A 27,197-nucleotide genomic window follows, 5' to 3' on the forward strand; every position below is an offset into this window, starting at 1 on the left:
TATATCAAGACTTCATGTTTCTACAGACATAGATTCATTAACCAGGTACTTCTAGCTCTGATTTCTCTTGAAAATATATATGAAATTGTTTTGCTTCTTGCATTTTGTGTGTCCAAGGCTGTTTCCTTACAGAGGCTTTTCTTGAACTCATCTTTCAGATGGGAGCACTTTTGTTTTTGAAGCACCAAACAACGTCATGCTTTACTCATTCAGTTTCCAGGCTTTCCCTTTCCTGTTATATACCCAACATTTCATCCATTAAGGATGTACAAAGTGTTGTAATGGCTCAGGTAGCCTATGACATTGTCTTTTGTATTTAACAAGGCTGCGCTAAATACAGATACAGGCACACCTTTGGAACTAATTTCCTTTCAGGACAAGAAGCAAAAGGATTTCCCAACGCTCAAGATTCTCTCTATGTGGAGAGCAGTGAGTGAGAGAGGAAGAGCAGAACGGAACTCCACAGATGTTTTCTGGTGTATGAGGGTAACTGTCCTGTTGCAGGCGTGGTGGACGGCGAGGAGGTGGAGGAAGGGTGGTGGTGACAGAGGCCATATATAGCAGTTGCTCAAGCCTATCTTTATCCAGACTTCGCTGTGGGTGTGAAACTGAGGAGAAACCAGAGAAACTACATCTGCACAGAAGGTATCTCTTTGCTTGTTGCCTGACTGCCTAATGTTGTGAGGGGAACTGTCACGTTTTGTGAGATTGGTCTTGGGAAGGAATTGAACTGTTTTACAAGAGGCATTTTTGAGCAGGCTGCGACAGATGGCAGAGGAATTTCCAAAAAGCTGTCCGTCCTTGCTCTACTCCCTCTTGATCTAGTAACGGGTGGGGGCTGTCTTTTAATTATTGGGCAATAAGAGCAGATTCTTGTTTTTCTTGTAATTTTGTTTGTCCATTGTGGGAGAGGGCTATATTTCTTTGTGGAAAACTGTGTGTGATATGTATATAAATTTGATTGTAGCCCTGTCCTTGCTTTTAAGCCCAATTTGATACAATGGAACTTAATCGTGCATACATATGCATAGGGTCACATTGTTCCTTCTTTTTCTTTTATATCGCATTGTAGGGAACATTCTGAAATTTTTGAACTCTTAAATTTCCCAGTTTTTAAAAACTGTGCTGGTGCTCCCACACAACTCTGCATTTGGGTGTGTGCGTGTAATTTTATCATGAGTTTGAAACTCTGACTCTGTTTTTCTGTATCTTCAAGACTAGAATCCTAGTCTGGTGAAATAGCTCTTTTACCGTAACATCCTAAACAGAAGGACACCATTCTAAGTCCCTTGAAGTCAATATGCTTAGATGGGTGTAACTCTACTTAGGATGGCACTGATAAGATAAGAACTCTGACTCACTGATACTTCCTTTTCTTTCATTCCCCGCTTTTTGCCTTTGAAGAGGATATCAGTGAGACATTCACAATGACTGAACCAACAATTACCGAGAAAGAGAAGAAGAAAGTGATTGCTGCTGGTCTGAGTGGGAGAAGAGCCATCCCGCCCAACGTGTCCAACGCTGAAGAAGATGAGGTTCCCACAATGGAGCTGACTGGGTTGGTGCCAAGAGGAGTTAAACTGCAAGGTATGAAAAGTCAAGAAAGAAAGATAGCTCAGAATAAGCACATTTTAGAATTGCCAAAACCTGCCTCTAGGCTAGGAATGATATAAAAATTTCAAAATAGTAAAGAGTCCAGTAGCACCTTTAAGACTAATCAACTTTATTGTAGCATAAGCTTTCAAGAGCTCTCTTTGTCAGATGCACAAAATTTTCAGTTTCCAAGACGATCCACTTCATTAGACACATGGAGTGTCCATCTATTACAGCCACAGTTTTGCTGCTAAAATACTATAAATAAAAAAATGACTTCTGAGTAAAATGGATGCCTACAGTGTGTATTTTTTTATAAACTGCATTATTGCATATTACTAGCATTGCACAAAATATGCAGCAGTTGTGAAATGAGGAAATCAAGACTGGAGTTTCAGCAAGACAGGATCTGGGATCATACCTATCATAGAAATCCTGTAGAAACCCCAAATCCAGGATCAGGTACTAAAGGATGATGGCCTTCTGTGCATATGCCAGGGACTTCTCACCCCTTCTTCTTATCTCCCACCCATATCCTTCCTGAACAAGAATATCTTGAAGGTTGGGCATCCAGGGGGGAAATTGGGAGAGCCACTTTCTGTATGGGGACACGAACCGCATTACGAACTTCAAAAACCCACAAAAATGGCGATCGCGTGATCGCTATCCGGTGGTTCGTGATCAGCCACGGCCAATGAACCAGCGGTCGGAAGATGCCTGGTTCAGTGCGTTTGGCCGTGGTTTGGGAAGGCAGATACTCAGGCACCAGCAATCAATTCCCCTGGCAACGGAGCTGGGAGAATGCCTGAACTCTGTCTGTGTTCCTTCTGTTGCCCTGGAAACCCGAATGGAAGCCCAGCTTACCTTGATCGGCAGGTCTTCCTTCCAACCACGGAGCTGCAAAGTGGTTACAAGTTGGGAGAAGACATCCATGGGAGGGAGGGGGAAGGGGGTGTCCTGTAGCCACAGGCACTCCAATCTCATCCCTGCAAACCCTGATAGGCAGCTCTGATGGCCAAACACAGACCTCCTGTGTTGCTCAATGGGACCTGTGCTTATAAATAGTCGTGGGCTCCCAGGCTGGGTTTCACTTTCAACGATCAGTGGAGTGGGACAGAGGTCTTGCTTGCCACTTGCTTGCCTTTGGGGAGAGAGACTGAGAGTATAATTCAGCTTGGATTTGGGGGATAGGGATCTATGGTTCCAGGGCTGTTGTCTGGCTCTGGGGCCAAGCTCAGTGGGCACCTCGGCTGAGGGCTCACATTGATTATTGATCAGTGCCTGATCGGGTCAGGTCTGTGGGAGTGGTGGGCTAGGGCTCTAGTCCCTCCTTCCCTCTGGTGCCAGGACTGTTGCCAGGCCCTGGGGCCAAGCGCAGTGGGCATCTCGTCCAGGGGCTCACATTAGTGCCTGATCTGTTCAGGTCTGTGGGAGTGGTGGGCTAGGGCTCTAGTCCCTCCCTCCCTCTGGTGCCAGGGCTGCTGCCAGGCCCAGGGGCCAAACTTGGTGGGCACCTCGGCTGAGAGTTCAGTGTCATCTCCGTTCTTCTTCTCAATTGTTGTTTGCTGGCATGATGAGGCTTTGGGTGGGGGACAAGTGTGGTTGTAGGGGGAAGTGTAGAGATTGTCTTGGTTGCAGCACGGGAAGCAGTGCTGTGCAGGACTCTGGAGCAGCAGAGACTCCCGCTCCCCCCAAATCACCAGTTGTTGCTGTGGAGGAGGCCGAAGAGGTCTTGCTGGTGGTGGAAGAGGAACTCCTGAAAATTTTTGGGGAGGAGGAGGACGAGGGATCCTTGGAGGAATGGTTGGGGTTCGAGGAAACATCCAGCCCGTCCCCATCCCAAACTACCGGTGGTGCTGTCCCTGACTGCAGTCCACCCATCACTCCATCTTCCATTACCAGCTCCGTGGCACATCCAGCAGCAACCCTTTGTCCTCCCTCCCCTGGAACCCTTAGTGGGCCATGGTTCAACCTCAATGTTTGGAGGCACTTTCGGTCCCTTCCTACTGACCCCTGTGTGGTGCGGTGCTGTGTGTGTGAGGGCCTGGTGCGCAGGGGCAATGACCCGAAGCACCTGTCATCAATGCCCTGACTCAGCAACTGAAGAGGCACCACCTGAGCTTGTGGTCTCCATCCTCGGCCAGCGTAACATCTGTCAGGGGGAGACCGAGGGCCACCAGCTCGTCTGATCCGGGATCGATGGGACGGTCTTCGGAATGCACCCCGAGCAAGAAGCCTTGCCTCAAGGGTGTGGCTGGTGGGAGTGGAAGGGTCAGACAGGCTGCCCTGGGGGAAGTTGTTCCATTGGGGTTGGGGGTGGCTCCGCTGAAAAGGGTGAGGTCAAGGGCTCAGGAAGCAGGTGTTTGTGTGGTGGCACAGACAATTGCCCTGCAAGGCTTCCCCCTATCGGTCGTGGAGGGCATGGGCTTCTGACTGCTGCTCCAGCACTTCGCCCCATGGTTCTCCATGCCATGACGGTGCACCGTTAGGCGTCGAGTCGTGCCTGCCCTGTATGAGGCAGTGCAAGACATGGTGCGCAGAGACCTGTCGGCTGCCCAAGGCAGAACAGTACACTTCATGGCTGACCTGTGGAGCGGCTGCCATCATGGGTATCTTGCCATCACTGCCCACTGGTGGCAACCAGAGGACCTCCGCCTCCCCAGGCCAAGATCTAGCAGCCGTAAAAAGGTGCTTAGCTTGACCCCGGGATACAGGGCGGTTCTTCTTCAGGCCCAGGGGATGGACGAGGTCCACACTGGGAAGAACATCGCCGCCACCGTAAAGGCGGCTCTGAGGGAGTGGACGTCCAAGGTGGAAGGGTTTGTCCGTGGCTTCATGGTGACGGACGCGGGAGCCAACATGTTGGCAGCCCTGAAAGAGGTATCCCTCCTGGGCCTGGTGTGCATGGCGCACAAGCTGCACCTTGTGATGTGGGATGTGCTCGGGCTGGGGAGCAAGCCAAGGGACAGCTGGGATGAGGGAACCTTGCGGACATGAAATCTGCTGGACAGCTGCTGTCGCATCACTTCCCACTTCTCCTGCAGCATAAACTCTTCCAGCGAGCTGTTCCAGAGGCAGGGGGAGGCAGGGGACCCCGAGCACCAACTCTTCCAGGACCTGCCCACCCGCTGGAACTCCACGTACGACATGATATGTCGTCTGGTGGAGCAGAAGGGCGCGTTGGAAGACATTCTGTCCTCTTCAGATGTGCTGAGGAGGGGAGAGGAGTTGAGCCTCAGCTCCACGGACTGGAGAGTCCTTGCCCAGATGTCCCGGATCCTGAAACCCTTCAAGGATGCCACTGAGCTCTTGTGCTCCTACCAGGCCAGCCTGGGTCAGGTCCTCCCTCTGATCCACAACCTCAACCAGTTTCTGGCCCAGGAGCTCCAGCAAGGGCAAGAGCTGCTCCCCAGGGTCCGGGACTTTGTCCGGAGGATCCAGGCCTGTGTTGCTGAATGCCTGCATCCTCTACACCACGAGGCGCCGTACCAACTGGCCTCCCTCTGTGACCCCCGCATCAAGGGCATCACCACGGAGGTGGGTCAGATGCAGCACTGGAAAAAGGAGCTCCGCAGAGCGGTGCTCCATTTCCAGAGACAGAGGGTAGGAGAGAAGGAACCAGGCAGCGGCGAGGGGCAGGCAGGGGAGGGGGAGGGGGAGGAGGTGGGAAGAGACCCACACCAGGGAAGAGCCACGGCGGATGCGTCCCTCTCAGTGGAGGACTTGGTGGGGGCCATGGTGCGCGAGTACCTTTCTGAGCCCCCCAAGCCCCCCCATGCCAACCCGTTGCAGTATTGGGCAAGGAAATCTGACCGATGGCCAGACCTGTCCATCATCGCCACCAACATCCTGTCCTGCCCTCCCACCAGCGTGCAGGGCGAGTGAGTGTTCTCCCACCTGGGAGACCTCCTCCGTCCCTGCCGTGCACATCTGCACCTGGACCTGGTGGACATGTTGATGTTCATCACGGTGAACCTCAACCTACTGGGGCACCATCCTGTGGACCTGGACCTACCCGGGCTCTGAGCCACCCTGGGGTTGTAGCCAGCCCAGCTCGTCCACAGCGGGCTCAAGCCTCCCTCAGTTCTCGGGGCTGCTTCCATGACTGGTGACCCTTTGCCCTCATCTCCCAGACAGGTTCCCGTTCCCTCTTCACACCTCTCCCTCTCTGGATCTGTTCAGATGCCTCCCAACCTCTCCTGTCTTTCCCATCCTGTCCTTTCCGCAAAGGCAGGAAGGTGTGGTGCTGCCAGCTGATGCCACTTTTAGCCACGAGGAACTGCTCTGCTGCTGTTGCCGATGTGAGAGTGGCACCGTACGGTACCCTCCCTTCCATGGCTCCTGGTGTCTCCTCTGAGCAGGGGCGAATGGGTCCCTCCCACCCTTTCCACAAAGGCAGGAAGTTGGATGCTGTCTGCTGCCACCACTTTGGACCCTGAGGGGCAGCTCAGAAGCTTTTGCTGAGCTTGACAGGTTTGAGCTGCATGGTGCACCCCTATCCATGTGCACCTGCTGTCCTCTCTGTGCATGGGGGGAATGGGACCCACAACCAGTCACGTGTCCTTTCCGCAAAGGCAGGAAGGTGATTGAGGTCTGCTGCTGCTGCTTTTGGGCATGAGGGGCAGCTTAGGAGCTGTTGCTGGTGTTAGTGTGGTGCCACACATTACCCCCCCCCCTTTCCATGGGCACCTGCTGCCCCCTCTGAGCAGGGGGGAATGGGTCCCTCGCCCTCACACCCTTTTTGCGAAGGCTGGATAGTGGGTGCTGTATGAAGCTTCGGCTTTGGGCCACAAGGGACAGATCAACTACTGTTGCACATAAGATTGTACGTCACGGTGGCCCCTGCCAACAGCAGCGGCTGTCGACATCTCCTTTCCCTCCCGACCTTTCTGGCAAGGCAGGAAGGTGGGTACTGTCGGCTGCCACCACAGAGTAGCTCAGTGGGAGCTTTGGAGGAGGCCTCGCAGCTGTTGGTGGATCTTCCCACTTCCCCTCCAAATGACATCTCCTCTCTCTCCCATCCTTTCCAACAAGGCAGGAAGGTGGGTGCTGTCGGCTACTGCTGCACTGTTCTTCAGTGGGACCCTTGGGTGAGGACCCTCGCTTGCTGGGGGATCAGGCCCCCATCCAAATGACATGTCCTCTCCCACCCATGCCGGGAATGCCAGCGTGCTCCTCTTTGGCCTGGCGGACGGGCACATGGGGGGTGCCGCTGGCAAGTGGCCAGACCCCTGCCCACTAAAGGGGAGGTGGCTCGTTGCTCTCTCCCCATGGCCGCCCAGCCCAGTGGCCGCCGTCAACACCCACCTTCTGTACACTGGGCCAATGCCAACTGGTGGCTCTAATTGTGTTGAGTGGGAGTTTCCTGGGGGCCTTGGATTGGAGAGGGTATAACTCCAAGATCCCTTTTGCAATCTTGTCCAGACTTGAGTGATGGCTGTAGGAGATCCTGCAAAAGACTCCCCGGGAATATGGGCTCTGTAAGTGCCACGGGGGCCACGGAAAATGTTCATTGCAGTTCGCGATCTCAGGATCATTGTCGGCACCGAACCACGAACTGCTGGTTCATTAAATTTTTTTGGTTTGCGCCCATGTCTAATCTTAAATTTGACCATTTCCACATGCCGTTAAAGGGCCCACTCACTGAACGCTGGCGGCTTTGCCCCAGGAATCCAGATGTCTCTGCAAAATAGTTGCAGGCTGTTTGGCTTCCATTTTTTGGCACTTTTTCTGGAAATGCACTTTCTGCGGTCACAGAAAAAGCGCCTTAAAAACTGAGGCCAAACAGCCTGCAAACGTTTTGCAGAGTCGTTGCCAGCATTCCATGAATGGGTTGTCCCTTTAAGGGCATGTGGAAACTCTACAGCATCGTTAATACAAGGACTACCAAGTGCTTCCTTCTATTCTCAGTCTTTAAAGCATCTGTTTATCTCACCTGGTATTAGTGGGACATCGGGATTATTGCTGGCATTGTGTTTCCAATTAGAGGACTCCATATTTTACTTCCTGATCTCAGAATCTAGCAGTGCAACCAGACACCAGCACCATTTTAAATCTTCGTACCCGCAGAGCATTTTGCACAGAATAATAAGACCAGCTCTTAAAACCATGACCTAACCTCCTCATTCCTTTTATTTATTTATTTTTGTAAAATCTAGCCTGATGAAGGGTTTGGTTGAATCCAGAAGCTTGCACACTGTTCTGTGTTGTTTTGGCTGATCCTACTAATGGTTTTGTTTTTGAAAGAGCACAATTTGTTCCCATTGCTATTTTCAAATAGATTGAAATGGAAAACAGTGAATCATCTACACACACACACAGAAAAGCAAGCCCCTCACCTGAAATTGTTCCCAGTTTTGCTTCTGGGGTTGAAATACTGACCTTAGCCAATCATTCCCATTTCTTCCTCTGCTCCATAAATGTCTGTTCAAGTAATCTCAGCTACTTCAGGGTTTTGCATTTGTTGTTGGCATTTTGCCAAATCTGGTAGAGAGGATGCAGGAGGGAATTACTCCAAGCCTTGCCATCATCCTGATAGAAAACCCCTGGGGGATTTCCTCACATAAATTAACAACCATCTTGTCAGGGCTGTTGTAAATTGGCGGCTGGCATGTGTACAAGGGAGTGAGGTGAGCAGATGGTCCTGGCATGAAGAATCAGTGGGGGGTGTGATTTTGGAGAATCTGCTGCCATGGAGATGGGGAATATCACAGTGAGCTGGGCCCGCTTGGGATGAAGCGAAGAATGCGTTCCTATGACCCTCTGAGTTATTATGACCCAAAGAATGAGTTTACACTTCAAGGTCAGATGGCTGGTGGACTTCCAGGGTCATAAACTCTGCTGCTTTTAATAACTTGCTACGAGGCATTAGTTAGTAGTGAAAATGGATAACACTTTCTGCTAGAACTGTACGGTACCTGAGAGTTTTCTGGGTTTTGTCCTTAAATTAGACTGAACTCACAGAGCAGCTATCAAAATTCTATTTTTGCATCCAGTTTTCCCTCTCTGTAATATATTACTCACCTCATGATCTGAGGTGAGCAATGCATTACATGCCCTGCCCCATTTAGGGCCACCAACAGTCCAAGTATAGTGCATGGAGTTGGACCTCATAACAGAATCTAGCATTCCAGCACTGAATAAGCCCAATCCACTCGGCAGAGGGTTGTGTTATGGGAGTTCTGTTACTGCTAGGAGAGACTTGACATACTGGCATAAAATAGTAGCTCTATGCTTGCTGAAAGCAGTCTCGATGTTCATAAACATACACATACCATTTTTCCGCCATTATATTTTGTTCCCAGAATGTTTGCTTCTTGTGTAAAGAAACAGGTTGTGGAAAACCTCAGCATTCTGGACCACATAATATTATATGATATAATCAATAATGGGTTAATAGGTTACAAATTGTGGCCATGCAGCTTTTCCTCACGTGTTTATGCTGATCTACCTGCATAGATGGCAAAGCATTCAGGCCTGTGGTATGAGACAGCTGACCTATAGCAAAAGCCCTGCATGCTACAGATCCAGGGTTTCCCAATGGCACATAATAGATCTGGCTTGCTCATTGCAACCTCCTTTTGAGCCATGGGGTCAGCTGGTTAATTAGTTTTTAAGCAATTCTTTATTGGGAAACACCTGCAGACCTGTGCCTTGTGCTATTATGTAGCTAATTCATAGTAGAGGGAGACCAATGTACATGATGAGGGTACATGATGAAAGTGCTTGGATACCATGGTGATAAGCAATGGATGAGAACCAGGCAGATGTATTTGTGGATCATTCGCAATGTACAGGAACTTTGGGGAATGCATATCCTTTCCGGAGTTCTATTTCAAATTTCAAAGAGAAGCTTTTTTAAATAGAATCTGGAAACGCGACACCCCAAATGACACTTCTTTATTTTAACGGTGTTTTCCAGTTACACCAAAGAATGTAATGTGTGAAGTGAAGAGATCCACTTCCATCTGGCTAGCTCTTTCAAACATTATGACTCCTGTAGGGTCAATACAAGACAATCTCTGTTAGGACTCATCAGGGCCATATGAAACATATTGAGCAGCAAAGAACTCTCACAAATCCTTTTGATGATTACTTTTTCGCTCTTGAATAGTTCTATTTTACTGAAACGGTGAACTTTGTTCTAGTGGGCCAGCATGGCTACCAGTTTTGAACTAATTCCATGGCCTACCACAAGACTGAACATTTTATCTCCTCTCTAGCCTCATCTGGCTGGATCCATGGCCACCTGGATCCATGCTATGGTAACATCAAAACTTGACTATTGTAATGCACTATACATTGGTCTCCCATCTAAGTTAACTAGGAGGCATCAATTGGTGCAAAATGCTGCAGCTCAACTGTTAGCAGGAGTGAGCAGGACCATGAACATCACTCCCATCCTACAGTCACTCCATTGGATACCTATCAGTTAGCATGCTCAGTTCAAAGTATTGGTTATTACATACAAAGCTCTTCAAGGCCTTGGTCCAGCATACCTACAGGACCGCCTCCCTCCCTGTGTCCCTCCACAGCAGCTTTGCTCATCCGAACAGGTCTCTTGCAGGTGCTAGCCTGCATATAGGTAAAATCAACAGCAGCTTGTACACAGGTTTTCTCTGTGGTGGCCTCTACCCTGTGGAACAGCCTGCCTGAGGCGGCAAACAATGCAAAACTGAATTATTCAAAAGGGCTTTTTACTCAGATAGGAGGGCTGTATTGTAGGGAGGGGGTCTCAGATGTTTCGCTAATGAGTTAGGAACCATAGACTTCACCGTTATGTTGCCTTACATATTATCTGTTGCTTTAAATATGTACTCCCATGCACTACCTGTGCTTTATGTTGTCTAATGTCAATCCTAGAAGTAATTATGTTGTTTCAGCAATTCTTCAACCCCGTATTGGATCCTTGCTAATGCTCTGTTTTTGTAAGCTCATATTCATTTACCCTATGACATTGTTTATGGAAATGTCCTTGACTCTGTATGGAAATGCCTGCCCTTGTCCTTGCTACTGATTGTACTAATCTCGCACTATATAATCCGCCTTGAGTCTCAGTGACAAAGGCAGACTATAAATGACGTAAATAAATAAATAAATAAATAATCTGCAGAGATGTGTTAGATTGTGCAGCTGTAATGAAAATGTGTGTTATGACAGGCAGCAGTTGGCCAAATAATGAATTTTGTGAACAAACGATACTTATATGGGAGATGCTGGGATTGTTGTGTTTTGTTAAACGCTGTCAGCTAACTGACCTGGAAAGGCTTCTCTTGAGACAATCGAGAAGAAGGTTGCCGTTGTGAATGCAAAGCCATTCACTGTGACAGCAAGGCCTCCGCATGGGAATTTACTCAATACATTCTCCTCATACCGACCTCTTGTGGGCATTTTGACATGTTTTTTGATAGTAGAAATATTGTTATTGTGTTTGTTATAGTGTCAAGACACTGTAGTGATATATCTACTCCTAATGTTTTAAAGAATCCCCCAGCAAAAAGCCCACCAGTGATGGAGGAGGGCAGGCACAAAGAGAAAAGATGCCAGATATGGACAGGGAGGTGTGAAAATCTGTACCTTCCTGTCCACTTTTTTGGTCAGGGTCTTTTTTCAGGGCTGCTTTTGCCTCCTGGCCTTCCCATGGTCGACTTTGTGCCTATAGAGTACACCCTAAATATAAAGGAAGAAGATGTAATTTCAATCTTGAAACTTGGAGTGGTTAAGCATTATTATACTTTAGGAAAGCAAAGAACCTCTCTCAGAAGTTCTGGTTCATTCATACCAAAGATCCAAGCAGCAGAATAAAATTCAAATAATATCTTGTGTGGAAATAGCCAGTCGGGAATAGGTGTTGTGAAGCTGGAACAAGCTTGCAACATGGCTTTATTATGATGATACTGTATGATTAATCCTCCGAGAGCCTCCGGCATGATTTTCCTTCAGTCCACCCAAGGACAAGCCTTATTTAAGTGTTCCTGTAATGGCCAGAGGCATACGGGCCAGTATATTTTCTTAGGGTGACCACAGTGCTCTTTTGTTTGACATTACAATAAGGGCGCTCAGCTGTTGAATTAAAATTTAATTTGGAGGCAGTGGGATTGCCTCCAGTATGCATTATGCCTCTTCAAAGTGTCTGCATCATTCATGAGGCCTCGTTTAAGTCCCTCAAGATCAGAAGTCAGGTGTTCACATAGAGATGAGAAATTCAAATGACTTGCACGGAGAAGGGCTGCAGCTAATAAGTGCTATGACACTATAATTGCCTGATCTGCTGGTATATTTACTAGTTTCCCCCTTCGCTTTAGTAGTTCCATCCACGAATATATTTAAATTATACTTCTTTTTGGAGAATTGTCTCTAGCAAGTTCAGTTCAACATAGGTAAAGGAACAGGGAGCTTTGGCATACAGATGTCAATCACATTAAAATGATCCTTTTTATCCCAGCTGGCATTAATCCTAAGGATCAAGAGCCTTTCCCCTAATTTTTCTACCTGGAATTTCTTAATAGAAGATGCTGAGGATCAAATCTGAGATATTATAAATGCAACAGATTAATTTGTGTCACTCAATTTTTGGCCATAGGCGAGAACTAGAAAAGTGAGAGTCACTAAACAAAATCAAGAAGCGCTGGGAAAATAATGTAGACAAGACTATGAGAACAAGGGACCAAGAATTCTGCAGAGAAAATTCCCAAGTAATTCCCACTGTAATTAGAACAAATATTATCCTTATCCAACATACATGCATACATTTATTTGGAAATCCAGCATACACGCACAGACTATCAGGATTCATGCACAATAAGGTACAGAGTTTTAAAGTCACAAACTAATTGCACAGTTTATTTTGTGTGGATAGGGTTAGGGGTCAATGGGGCCAGCACACATGCAAAGCAAGGCAGATACTGACCATTGGCCATAGCATATGACTGGCCCCTGTGCAAAGTGAAATAACTAGTGTAGAATAGAGAATTTCCTAGTACCACCTCCAATTGTATCCTTATCCAGATTCCTGGTTCCCAACAGTATTTCAAAAACTGCTAATGTATTTTCATTCCACCCCACCACCTCAAACGTTTGCTGCGTGTATGTGTATCTGTGTTCAGGATGAAAGGACTTCATGTCAGCTACCATATTTTGCATTAAAGATCACATGACTTTAATGGTTACATAGAATCTTTATCTAAATTAAACTTGATAAAACCCAAGTCTTTTCAAAAGTCAACTTCTTATGCTCTTAAGAACGGGTACTTTTTCATTAAAAGCCTGATCCTAATACCCGTTAAGCCAAAGGCCGCTTCTGTGAGTATTAGGTCAAGAGCCAAGATAATAAATCAAAGCAAAACAGCAAATGTGTTGTTGATTTCTTTGGCGCCCCAGTGCCATGTTTGCTACAGAATTAAAAACAGAGACTAAAAATCTGCCAACGTACATCATGTGCTAAAATTGAAGCACCCTTAGAAAAGGCTCCAAAGAAAAATGCAAAAGACATTCTTCCAAACCGCAGGCAGGGATGTCATGTCCTTTGGCACAGGAATTGTGACGTACAGGGCAATACAGTCTACTGAATTCTGTTTCTGAATGTTAATCTATAGGGGGGTAGCTGGAAAAGTGACCTCCCTCCCAAACGTATAATAAGGATATGCACAGATTTTTAGTTGGCTTTAGCTCATTCAGTTCTCATTAATTAATGATATATTGGATTGGCTCTAGCAGAAAAATTCTAGATATTGCCATTTGCTGGCTTATTACTTATTTATTTAGAAAATTTCTACGTCACTTCTCTAGGGAACCTGCCTGAGGCAGCTTACAAAATAAAACATAATAAAAACAACATTAAACATTAAAAGTTGTAAATTGAAATTCAGCATTAAAAACCAGCAAGAGCATAAGAATATAAAACATTGAGCAACTTAAAATGCATTGAACAGATTTCAGGCTAAAAGTAAAATATAAAATCAGTTTCGGTAGGAAGCACATCTCGTAACTCCCTTCTCCCCTCCTTGGGATGAAATTCTCCAGGACTGTACCACTCACCCCAAGAAGATTCACTCCCAAATCTCAGGAACATATAAACCCAGCATCCCTTTTCTAGAGGCAATGAACAACATTCCATATTCCTCGCTACCCACATGGGATGAAAGTCTAAGGTACAGGTCTCAGCCAGTGGATCCCCCCCTGCCAAAATGCAGATGGGTGTGTGTGGGGGTGTCATTTTACAGGCTGTTAAGGATGCAGTCCTAAGCAGACTTACTCATAAGTAAGACTCATTCGTTGGGGCTTACAGAAAAGTATCCTTAGGTTTGCAGCCTACAATCCCTTTTTGCAGGGCAGCCCCACACTGCTCCTGCCCACACTGGGATCTTCATGAGGGTGGTAGCGGTAGGTTAAGGGTCTATTTTAAACAGAGATGTTTGGGGGTGGGGGTGCTAAATGCTGCGCATACACATGAAACCTGTGCTGGCTTCATCATTTCATTCCTTTTTCTTTCGTCCTCTCCCTTTCTGATATCTCTCGGTGGGCTTAGATGGGGAAAATAAAATGCTTCATGTGGTGAAATTAGGTGTTCCTAGGTCATTGGTTCTACCTCCTCCCCTTGGCCTTCATATTGCATTTTTGTAAAAACAAAAACAAAAATTGTACAAACATTCATTACCTGTAAAAAAGGCAACATGCCCTTTTACATGTAGATGGGCAGTGTGTATTCCCCTAGGACTGATTTCATTTATTTATATCTTTATCAGGGTTTTTTTCCAGCGGTAACATGGTGGAATGGAGTTCCGGCACCTCTTGAAAATGGTCACATGGCTGGTGGCCCCGCCCCCTGATCTCTAGACAGAGGGGAGCTTAGATTACCCTCCGGGCAATCTCAACTCCCCTCTGTCTGGAGATCAGGGGGCGGGGCCACCAGCCATGTGACCATTTTCTCCAAGGGCAACCCGCTGAGTTCCACCACCTCTTTCCCCAGAACCCCCCCCCCCCCCCGATCTTTATATACTGCTTTTCTCTCCCAGTGAAGACCCAGAGCAATTTACAACTTCATTTTTCCTTCCTCCGTCTTATCCTCATAAGAACAACTCTTTGAAGTAGGTTAGGCTGACAGAGGGACTGACCCATCTGCCATATTTTCCTATAATCCTTTGCAAGCCCTCACTTTCCTAGGTCTAACTATACATTGCAAGGAACTGTTGACCAAGGTTGTTTCTTAGAGAGGAAATTTTCCTATTTGCATTAGGCAGAGAGATATGGGGAAGAAATCCAGAGGGATCGGTGCACTTTTGGAGTACAGAAGGCTCTTTCTTCAGGAATCAGGAGGAGTCGGGATATGTACTCCGCCTTCACAAACAGCAATAATAGTCCCTCTCCTCTTCCTTCACTTTCATTCATCTGTCAGTGGGACCTGAAAGACTTTAGAGTGAGTTAGTGATAAATTAAAACAAAAGTAATCAATTGTGAGAAAATGACTAAAGTTGCTAAAAATAGAACTGTTTCTCTTTGTATGCCTGTAGATTTTCTGGAAGCCCAGGAAATCAATGTATTCAGCCGTGAACATGAAATTAATAAACGGGAACACCACACAGACAAATACGACAACTTCAAACTGATTGTACGCCGGGGACAATCTTTCCATATCCAGATTCATTTCAACCGTCCGTACAATCCACAAGAGGATCGCTTCTGGATTGAGTATGTTATAGGTAAGTGCCAATTGATGGCTTTCATTATCATTCTCTCTCTTTCAGGGCTTTTTTTCAGCTGGATCGGAGTTCCGGAACCTCTTGAAAATGGTCACATGGCTGGTGGCCCCGCCCCCTGATCTGCAGACAGAGGGGAGGTGAGATTGCCCTCTGCGCCGAGTGGCGCAGAGGGCAATCTCAACTCCCCTCTGTCTGCAGATCAGGGGGCGGGGCCACCGGCCATGTGACCATTTCCTCCGAGGGCAGCCCACTGAGTTCCGCCACCTCTTTTCCCAGAAAAAAAGCCCTGCTCTTGGTCATGGGGGGTTTGCCATCTGTGGATGTATGAGGCGGAGGGAACGGTGGACTTGGGTGCCTACAGGTAATAGGACCCAGGAAGGCAGCAAAATACTGATTTCTGCGCGCACAAAAAAAAAATCTACATTAACTTCCTTGAAGCTCCAAAACCAGGGAGAAAAAAAGTTCTGGTTGTATGCATTTCTCTTGAAATATACAAAAGCAAGTGAGGATAGTGAGGAAAGAGAAGGGGAAAGAACACAACTGGTTGTGCAAAGGAGTTGACTGAGTAGGAAGTAAGCAATCTACAAGGGGGTATGAAAAAGTGGCCTGGCTGGGACATCCTCAGCAAGGGGGACAGGATAGGCAGGAACAGGGTCGGTGTATACCTCTGTTCATCTCCCTTTTCTTTGTTGTGCCAGTGCCAAAGTATAGTGCAGTGTGGCAGTGATTGTGCCAGCCCCGGCAGCACAGAATGCCCCCTTCCCCCCTTCCTTTGCCTTTCTCAGCTGAAGAGCATTTTAAAGGGCTGCAAGAGGGGTACTACTCATATGCTGCAGTCAGTTGCCCCGTGCAGTGCTGAAAGCAGAGATTTCCTCCGCCTTCCTCCCTGTAGTGGCTGTACCTGGAGCATACAGGCCCGTCAGGCCACACAGGCTCCATTTAGCTGTCATGGTTAGCAGCCACTGATGAACTCGTCCTCCAGGAATTTGGTTAACCCCCCTTTTAAACCCATCAGAGCTAGTGGCCCTCACCACTTCCTGTGGCAGCCCATTCCATAAGTTTTTATTTTTCAAAATTTACTTCATGTATATCCCATCTGTGTGATATACAGAGTGTGTGACTAGACTAAGGTACTCAGTGAGCTTCCACAGCAGGAAGGGGATTCTAACTTGGGTCGCCTAGGCAGGGTTGCCAGATCCCTATACCCTCCCGGTGGTGGTGGGAGGGATGGGACTTGGCACTGACCTCGTGTGTGTTGTGTGGTTCTCTTTGTGTGCATGTGCGCTCCTGGTGCTTGTGTGATAAAGTCACTTCTGGAAGTGACATCATCATGCTACCCGTGGGAGTGCTCCTGCGCTCTGCACTGGGCTGATTTGGCCTGTTTGGCCCCAAATGAAATGCAGGAGCACTCCCACAGCCGGCGCAATGTCTCTTGTTGTGTCCACTGGGAGTATGCGCACTGCATGTGTTCCCAGGGCACCTGCCGGTGGTGGCCGATCTCTAGGAGGCTTGCCACCTCCCACTGGAGGTAGCAAATGGTGGGCAACAGGGCAAACTCCTGGAAGTTTGCCCGCCACTGGCGGGCAACTGGGAACCCTGCTACTAGGTGCTAGTCCAACACTCTAGCTGCTGCATTAATGATGTATTGTGTAAAGAAGTACTTTCTTCTTATCTGTCCAGAACTTGTTGCAAACCAGTTTTTTGTCAATGCATAATGACTAGTGGCTGAAGGTTGGAACTGTGACCTAGGGTGGTGTGCAAATGCAGTGCACAGAGATTAACCTTGCAAGCTCCTTCCTGCAAGCAAATCATCATCAGCCTCATGAAAATGCCGGGTTGACTTGTATTCTGGGTCTGCTCCTGGGTCCATGGGACTACACACCACCTGCCGTGTCAAAAGTGTGTTTCTCCTAAACAAGTCACTGCTGTTAACTTCCCCCCGAAAGCACTCTCTCTTATAAACTCATAGGGAATTGCTTTTGAATTGGCATTTCATTTATCTTCCTGTGAACAGGCTGCATTTTTGATATTTGTATTATTGATTTTTTCTCTCTTTCTGTTGCTGCATAATAATCATGCAGCCGTTTATTAAATCTGTTGCTTTTCACACTAGCATGCATTTAGCTTTTACATTTAAATACGACAAAAATATTATTGTTTTCAAGAATTCTATTGTCTCCCCCTCCACTTCTGTGGGTTGCACTGAGAATTGTTGTAGAACAAGAGGATAATCCATGGATTTAGGTAATGCGGGGCGGTAGTGGTGTTGGATCCTATTCCTTAGGTCTAGATTAGGGTGAGAACTCTCTAGTTCATGTTCTGCCTGTGCCTATCCCAGAAGTTTCAGGTGGGTAGCTAGGTAGGTCTGTAGTAGAAGAGCAAGATTTGGTTCCAGTAGCACCTTAAAGACCAACTAGGCTCATACCCTGGAAATCTAGTTGGACTTTAAGGTGCTACTGGAACCAAATCTTGCTCATATATAAAACTATGGCTTTTACCAAGAAGTTGCATTGCCTCTCTGATTAATCTCCACCACCTCATTGCTTTCTTACATGGTTCTAGTTCAGAGCAGATCTGGAGTTAGGAATTTGCACCACCATCAAATAAGAGTAATATTGGAGGGGGGAGGGAGAGGCGCATAGCAGAGAAGCATCAATTGTTTAATTCTTCCCTACACATTCCTTTCCCACAGCTTCTTTTTTCCACAACACATGAGCATATTTCAGGTTACAATTTCTTTGGTGCACATTTTTAAAATACTTCATTCCTGAAGCAGCTTAGGGGTGACATTTTTACACAGGAAAACAGTGAGGGAGAAAAGGGGTGAAGAGCTCCTTTCCTTCCCCCCTCTTTTCCATGCTCTTCCTGGAAAAAGTAGCCCTGTGGCTGTATTTGGGGGGGCAGGGCTTTTTTTCAGGGGGAACGCGGGGGAACGGAGTTCACAAACCTCTTGAAAATGGTCACATGGCTGGTGGCCCCGCCCCCTGATCTCCAGACAGAGGGGAGTTTAGATTGCCCTCCGTGCCGCTAAGCGGCACGGAGGGCAATCGCAACTCCCCTCTGTCTGGAGATCAGGGGGCAGGGCCACCAGCCATGTGACCGTTTTCTCCGAGGGCAACCCACTGAGTTCCACCACCTCTTTCCCCAGAAAAAAAGCCCTGGGGGGGGATGTGAAATTATGATAAGAAGGTATGGATCTGAAACACTGGCTTGTGGGGAAGCAGATGAGGAAAGGGGGTTTCTTCCTCTCCCTGCCTGCTACTTCTCTATTGTCGATTGCACTTTGCAGCTGTTTAGAACCGGCATGGCTTTCTGAAGGCCCCTCTTGAGAGAAGGCAGTATGTATAGCATTATCTGTACGAGTAGACAGTGGGATACAATTGCTTTCATATAGCGCAAACAGACAGCAAGGAGTAGTTTTAGTGCTTCCACTCGTACAAGGACTGTTGCTTACGAGGAAATCTACCATGGGATCCAGCCATTACCACCATGCAATATGTGGATCAGCACTGAGAGACAACTCTTGAAATTATCCTCTAGTGTTGATTGCGGACATCTTTCCTTTGGGGCTGCGTATATTTAGCAGATGAAGACAATCCTTGTTCTGCGACCGAGATTGTAACTCAAACTTTACCTGGGGAGAATTTGTGGACAGGATCCAAAGAATTGTGCAGCCAGTGTGGGGCTTCTGTTTCTCAAATAGTAGGTAACCTCTCCATATCTTTTAGCAACTCATGCGTTAAACAAAATTCATTTGTAATACACCTGGGGGTTCAGAGTTTTCTCTCTGGATATATTTAGAGTGGTTGTTTGCATCCTATCCAAGTATGCAAAGCACACAAATTAATCCATGTTTATTTATTTTTCTGCTTTGCATAATTTATTCTGCTTTTGCCAGTATGATGGTCAGGGGTACAAAGAACTGTGCAGGGCGCTCAAGCCCCATAGCTTTTGTCTTTGATTTTTCGTGGTGTTGTCCACATGTTCCCAAGCAGAGCCTTAATGATAGATACATCAAACGACACCTTAAACGGTGAGGAAGGTGCTCAGAGTACACAGTTCTCTGACTAGACGTATTTGTGCACTAGACAATGTTGTGACAACTCTAGTGATGCTTCTCAAAAACAATGTGATCTAACAGTAGCTTATTCAAAATGCAGCTTGATAATTGCATCTGCAAATGAGACTGTCAATCTCATTTTGAAGAGCATCTTCCTTTATAGGACAGTAAATCTGTTGATAAATTTATATGCCACCTCCTTGCATTAATGATCTGTTGGGGTAGATAGCTGTAAATCTTAGGAGCTACTTGACCTTCGCCCAAATGGCTTCATAAAATCCATATATATCAGTCAGACCCTCGAACACTTTTGTTATAAGCCAATTGATATACATCAAAGCAGCCCTAAGAGGGCTCTTTGGGTGAAATCAAACATTTCCTTGGCTCTTGCAAATCCACAGACTCTTGATCTGAGATAAGAGCCATGGTTAGTTTTCCTTTCTCCGCAGTCTTCTCTGCACTCACGTTGTTCTCAGTAAGTGTTCAGATCTGTAAAAATTGAAGCTATGTGTTGATTTGCTTTTAAAATACGAAAAATAAAATTTACCCAGTATGGATAAAAAATATTTTTAAAAGAAATAGTTAGTCCCGTGACAATACAGGCAATGCCAGGGACTGAAGGGCCTTCTGCATGCAAAGCAAATTCTCTACCACTGAGCTTTAGGCCCTTCCTTCTGGGGACCTTTTTATGCATTATGGAGTATACAGGTTGGGTCTGGGATTCTCACTCCATAGTCAGGCATTCCTGCTCAATTCAGATTGTGACTGTGGCACACATGGAGAAGGGGCTTCACCCCTCCCCCTCCGTACCATTTTCTAAGGTTGCCAAGTCTAGGATGGAAAATTCCTGGAGATTGGGTGGAGTAGAGCCTGGGGAGGGTGGGGTTTGGGGATGGGAGGGGCCTCAGTGGAGTAAAATGCCATACAGTCCACCCTCCAAAGCAGGCATTTTCTCCAGAGGAACTGACCCCTGTCGCTTGGAGATCAGCTGTAATTCCAGGAGATCTCCAGGTGCCACCTGGAGGTTGGCAAACCTATCATTTCCCAACCTGAAATGGTTCTGGGTGCACCAGTTGGGAAACCCACGTTTACATCAGTGAGTTTCACTAACAGGTCAGGCAACACTTATTGGGATTATTAAAAGTCAGGGAAATGGTAAAAGAAACACGCACTGAAGTCGCGAAACAGATACGGGAATGGAGGAGAACCTGCTGCTCGCTATTATGCTGGGCACAGGAGATACGTAAAGAGGCCCCTCCTGGTGGACATCTATTTTAATGCTTCAAAGGCAGGCAAAGGACTTTTGCCTGCCTTTGATGATGATGATGATGATGATGATGATGATGGGGGCCTGAGTCACCGTAATGCAGAACTGTGCAACTGCATCCACTGTGCATATTATTTCCAGTCCAGAAAAGGCCCCAAGTGTAGAATCCGGCTTCTGCACACTATTCTGCATGATTGGATCAAGGTGCATGACCTAATAGTGCAAAGAGCTCACAGATTTGCTTTTCATGGCTTGGCATCTGGCGTACGGTATCCAGGGATGTGTTTCACTGATTTTAGGAAATGTGGTTGAATGGTCATACCTAATTTTTTCTGCCAATGAGGGCATCTGTTTTAGAATATCGGAGGAATTTGAGACAATTTGCTTGTGTCACTCGGACTTAATGTTCTGACGGAGTGAGCCTTTGCCAATTTTTTAAATTAAAAAAATGAGAAATATTTATTTAATTAAAAAAAATCTTGGTGTTTGATTAATCAGCTTGGCAACAAATTATGCTCCAAATGGCACAGTGGGAAAGGCAGACTCTTGCAGGGTGGTGGTGGATTAAGTCATACTGAGGAAAACGGGACTCGTTCCAGTTGACTTTTGCAAAACTGAAGAAATGTTGTTACACAAAGGAAAACCGTATGACCTTTAAATATTGGGATTTTGAAATTTCCTGTTGTGGAAGAACATTAGAATTTAATTCTCTTATGGCAATCAGTTGCAAAACATAAACTTACCTTTGCACAGCTGGAGAGAGTTCACATGCAAGTGTGGATAGTGGAGCCAAAATGCATTTGAGGGATATTCTGAAGCAAACCCATCAAAGTGTGTTTTGATAGCAGAAATTCCAAATTGTGACCTATGACTTAAATATATAAAGTAGGAAAAGGTTTTAAAAGTGGTCTCCCTTTGTGTACAAACGTTAACTACTGGTTGGTTCTGGTTCTGTGATTAGGTGTGGGCCTGGGAGCAATAGGAGAAGCATGGGGACTACCCCCAAAATGCAGTGGTTCACAGAAGCCACTCACCCTTGAGTACAGAACAACTAAACTTAGTGGTGTACCCCTTCTGCTTCTCCTTCTCCTGCATGATGGCTCAAAACCAAAACAAACATTACAACGGGATGTCTAATTTCTTAGAAGGTAGAGCCAGTATTAGGGTTCCCATTTCCCCGCCTGGGGTGGGGGATCCCTCAATCCCATCCTTTCTCCCCACACCCACTTACTTAGCCAGCAGGGGGCGCACTCCCTGGGGCTCCCCCTCCCTGGGTGGCACAGCGTGCCCCCAGATGAGGGGTGCACTCCCTCGTCGCGAGAGCAGGCAGTGGTGAAAGTGGACACCGGCAACAGCAAGAGTGGGCGGTGGCAGCAGCGAGAGCAGGTGGCAGCAGTGGCAAGAGCGGGCCTCTCTTGCCGACACTGCCACCCGCTCTCACTGCCACCCACTCTTGCCACCACCCACTCTCACTGCTGCCACCCCTTTGCGAAAGGAGCGAGAGCGGGCAGTGGTGAGAGTGGGCCGTGGCGGCAGCGAGATTGGACGGCAGTGGCAGCAGCAAGAGCAGGCCACTTTTGCTGTTGCTGCCTGCTCTTGCTGCTGCCGCCACCACTCACTCTCGCTGCCACCCTCTCATGCCATCGCCCACTCTTGCTACCGCCACCCCTTTGCACCCAACAAGTGCTGGCCTTTGCGTCCAACAAGAGCTGGCCTTTGCACCCAACAAGAGTGGCGGTGAAAGCGGGCTGCAGCTGCAATGAGACCAGCCCGTGCCAGTGAGGAAAGGGTGTCCATTGACCCGGGGTGCCCTTTGATCCCTGCGTGATAATGTCACTCCTGGAAGTGACATCGTCATGCTAGCCGGGAGCAGGTGCATGCGAAGAAAGAAGCCGGGGGTAAGTGGCTTGCAATCCACCGCAAGGAGACTCCAGGGACCTGGGTATCTCCCAACGAGGGGCTCCAGGTCCCTGGCAACCCTGGCCTGTATTCATGTCTCCTAACTTGTCTTTCACCACTGATGGCTTTTAAGTTTGGGACGAGTTTTTGATGCATAGTGTGGGAATAACAACAACAACATTCAAGTAAATAAATAAAAATACTATATGAACAAAAGCCTCTTGGTTCCTAAATTGATTTGGGGAATTCATCATCTGTTCTGCCTTCAGGGGGAAAAAAGGTAACACAGAATGGTGAGAGATGCTGGCCATCAGGGCTTATTTCGAGGGGGAATGTGCCAGAACACAGTTCTGGCAGTTCCCCAAAGAGGTCACATGTCAGGTGGCCCTGCCCACCCAACTCTTGGCCATTTGGGGCCCGTTTCAGCCTGGATTGGGGCCAAAACAGCCCAGATCGGGCCTCTGATGGGTGGTGGATCACTCTCCCACTCAGCAGCGGCCCGATCCTGACCATTTTGGGCCCCTTTTCAGCCATTTTCAGCCCCTTTTTGCCATTTTGGGCCCAATTTCAGCCCTGAATGGCCAGGATTGGGTCCAAAACAGCCAGGATAGATGATCTCAAGGGGTGTGGCATATGCAAATCAGTTATGATGGCAAGGGGCATGGCATATGCGGATGAGTTATGCTAATGAGTTATGCTAATTAGTCCCTCCAGCTCTTTTTCTATGAAATGACCCCTGCTGGCCATGATTGGTGGGGCCTGCTGTTGACTTGGCAGTTCAAGGGAACTGTGCACTATTGACTCTATGCTTATGCTGTTTCCCTCCACAAGCCATCTCAGGAGCAAAATGGCCTCTCTGCACTTTACTTCTTAAAGAGGTTCTCCCAAGATGTCTGTCTAGCTCACTAGAATATCTTCTTCCCCCAATTTTTTTAAAAATTTTTTATTGGATGGGTTCACAAACATACACAGAAATCATTAACATTATCTACCCCATAACAATTTCCCCATCCTTCCCCCCCTTTTCTAGTGACTCCCAGCAGTTTTCCATACCCAACTTAATCTAAGAAGTATATCATATAGATTCTTAAAGTCTATACTGTATATCTATATTATGCATACTAATCAAATCTCTTTACTCATCTTAACTATCTACACTTACTATATTACTTATCTTAATTAAAAATATAAAAATTATATAAGTATATAATAAGTACTACTAAATATACTAACTAAAAAAAGATACATATATATATGTGTAACATACTATTCCTTAAATACCTATTACTATAACACTATAACTCCATACTAATCCAATAAAATACAATAAAATATACCCCTTTTTGACCTTAAGTAAGTTTATATCTCCCCTTTAATTCTCCAAAGACCACAGTTTCCCCTTCATGTCCCACTTTTTCTCCACATATTTCTTGAATTTTTCCCAGTTTAATGTATAATCCAATTCTTCTTGTTCTTTCAATTTCCTTGTTAATTTGTCCATTTCTGCCATATTCAGAACTTTCAAAATCCAGTCTTCCATAGATGGTATCTCCTGAGTCTTCCACAACTGTGCATAACACCATAACTCTGTCCATTTTATCAAAATCTTCTAGGTTCATACATAATAACAGCAATTCCGGGGTTTTATTTATATTCCTTTGTAAAATATCTGACATAACTTTTACTATATTCCCCCAGAACTGCTTAGCCTTATCACAAGTCCACCACATATGATAGAATGAACCTTCATGCTGCTTACATTTCCAACATTTATCAGACATCTGGCTATTACCATTGGCCAACTTCTTCAGTGTTAAATACCATCTATACAACATTTTATATACATTTTCACGCACAGTGGTACATGCTGAAATTTTAACTACATTTTTCCACACCTTTTCCCAAGCTTCCATTGAAATTTCCTTATTACAATTTATTGCCCATTTGACCATCTGAACTTTAACGACCTCCTCCTCTGTAAACCATTTCAGTAATATCTTATATATTTTAGAGATTATTTTCTTCCCCCCCTGAAGCAAACAGTTCTCAATCTCAGAATTTTGTAATCTAAAACCATTTTTCCTTTTGTCTTTCTCATATAAGTCTTTTATCTGCATATATTGAAACCATCCATATTGGAATGGCAGTTCATCATTGCCTTTAAGCAAATAATTGTTCTGCTTTATCTCAAGAATCTCTTTATATGTCAACCAGTCTTCCCCTGCATATTCTGTTCTTGGGTTTACTACTTCCGCAGGGATAATCCACATTGGTATAGACTCTTCCATATATTTCTTGTATTTGTTCCATACCGCAAACAAGCTTCTTCTTACATAATGATGTAAAAACATAGAATCTGCTTTTACTTTGTCATACCATAGATATGCATGCCATCCGAATAGTCTTCTTCCCCAAATTTCTTTTCTATGCCCCTGCCTACAGAAGTCAGGGGGATGGCAAACAGGGGCAGGGCATTTTCAGTGGTAGCACCTTGCCTTTGGAATGCCAGCCCACTTGAGATTTATCATCTTGTGGGTGCTAGCCAGAATGAAACATTTTTTAATCCTTTTTTTCTAAGGCTTTTAATGAGCAGTTGTGTCTTTTTAGCTGTTTTTATAGCCTGGTCTCTGTTTTATGGGTATCATTTTAGCCTGCTGAATGGATCAGCTCCCCTGGAGAAAACGGCTGCTTTGGAGAGAGGACTCTGGCATCCCATCCCCGCTGAGCTCTTTCCTTTCTCTAAACTCCTCCCTCTCCAGGCTCCGCCCCAAATCACCAGGGATTTCCCATACTAGAGTTGGCAACTCTAGCATAAGGCAGCTTCATGAGTGTGTTCCATTGTTTCATTTTACCTTATTCTTATCATAAGGCTTACACCTTCTTTGACAAAAGGATCGTAGCTCTTTATCATTTTGTCGCAATTGTACTTTCAGGACATGCCCTGAAGCTAATTTTTCTAGTATATACTAAGGGTCCATCTGAGTTGTTGTGGCATAGTGGTTAAGTGGCTGGGTTCCAAGCCAGCACTCTGCTGGTTCAACTCCCACTACTGCTGTGAGCTCTGCAGGAGGCCTTGGGTCAGCCACTCCTCTCAGCCTCAGTTCCTTGTGAGGACAATAACAGTGACTTTGTTTGCTGCTTTGAGTGTGGTACTAATCTGTCCAGAAGAGTGGTATATAAGCACACTTGTTGTTGTTATATACATGAATTAAACAACTGGGAAATGTACTAATTTTGTCATGTGCAACATCTCCCCTAAAGGCAGAATGAAGCTGGGGGGAAATGAGCTTATTTACAATGCAATCCTGTGAAGTGTTACGCCCATCAATTTTAACAGACTTGGACTGGAATAATTCTTCACAGGATTGCATTGTTAAAGGCGATAGCCTCATATAATTAAAAACAAAAGCTTGTTATGCTTTAAATTTAACCTGTTATGGCAAATGCCTCCTGGATGCAAAATGTTACCTTTAGAAAAAAAGCAGGGAAAAAATATTGGCCTGAACATTTTGAAAGGGAAACCAGCCATGGCAAATATGGCAGCCTAGGCCCATTGCCTGTGAGCCTGATGCTCCCTCTGCTGGTTGTGTCATGCAATGCGCAACATTTGCTGAGCTCAGCAAACTGCAGCACATAAACTGTGGTGGCAGATTGGATAATAATATTTTGTTTATCAAGGAGCTGAATATGGCATGATCAAGGCCTCACTACCTGTGGGCATGTATACTCATCCCACTATTACCCATGTCTGTTCACGGATTCTGAAGCTTTATTTTTGTTAGCATTTTGAAAACCAGCATGTTTGACAAGTGGGATGAAAGAAACTAGACATTGCAAGAAGGGATGCCTCTATCATACTACTCTTTTAAAAAAAAGTTTGGCCTGGATATAGGAACAGTTGTCACCCATACAGCTCCAAAATAAAGGAATGACATCTTTTTATGGTAGAACATTGACACAATGCAATTAGAATATGGCATCTGTTTATTAAATTAGCATTGCCTTTTGCAACTATAGTGCATCTCTCTTTTTGGAAACAAACACTAATGCAATGAAACAATGAATAGTTAGTAGAGAACTACAGAATGGTTCCAACATGGTATAGTGGTTAGAACGTCAGAATAAGATTTGGGGGACCCAGGGTCAAGTAAACTCAATGCCATGGAAGCTCGCTGTGTGACCTTGGGCCAGACACACACACACACACTCTAACCGACCTCATGGGGTGGTTGTGAGGATAAAATGCAGAGGGAAGAATGACGTTGGAAGTTTCCTCCCTACTGGGAGGAAACTGTGGTATAACTATCTAAATACAACAGATAGCTAAATAAAAATCTTGGCAAGAAAGAAGCAACATGTGTAAAGAGATTAGAACTAAGGATGCTGCTTCAAGCAGATATATGGAGATACAGGAAATGAATGTACTCAATTAAGTGCTGGAAGGAGGACCTGGTTCCTCTGACAGTAACAGTTCTGCAAAAGACAGAACTTCAAGCAGATCCAGGTTTTGCATCCTTTCCTGATAAGCAGCAAAGCCTACTGACACTTCCTCTTCCAGGTGACTGTTAAAAGACTTCAGGTGCCCTGCCTGCCTGTGCAGGCACCCCAGATTTGCACAGACAGAACCAAGTGTATGTGGCTGCCAGAAGGGATGGAATAGGACTAGGACTGCATCAGACAA

General features: G+C 46.1%; 1 protein-coding gene across 1 annotated transcript in view; it reads left to right on the top strand.

The window, feature by feature from the left end:
* The window catches only part of F13A1 (coagulation factor XIII A chain), a 126,462-nt gene that overhangs the window by 15,133 nt on the left and 84,132 nt on the right, over nt 1-27,197 (top strand). Inside the window, exons 2-4 of the mRNA XM_054985190.1 lie at nt 376-645; nt 1,405-1,587; nt 15,102-15,290. Coding sequence (XP_054841165.1) covers nt 1,428-1,587; nt 15,102-15,290 — 349 coding nt within the window. The 5' untranslated portion in view covers nt 376-645; nt 1,405-1,427. The remainder of the gene's footprint in view (nt 1-375; nt 646-1,404; nt 1,588-15,101; nt 15,291-27,197) is intronic.

Source organism: Eublepharis macularius, chromosome 7 (assembly GCF_028583425.1).
Source record: "Eublepharis macularius isolate TG4126 chromosome 7, MPM_Emac_v1.0, whole genome shotgun sequence".
NCBI classification, from domain to species: Eukaryota; Metazoa; Chordata; class Lepidosauria; order Squamata; family Eublepharidae; genus Eublepharis; species Eublepharis macularius.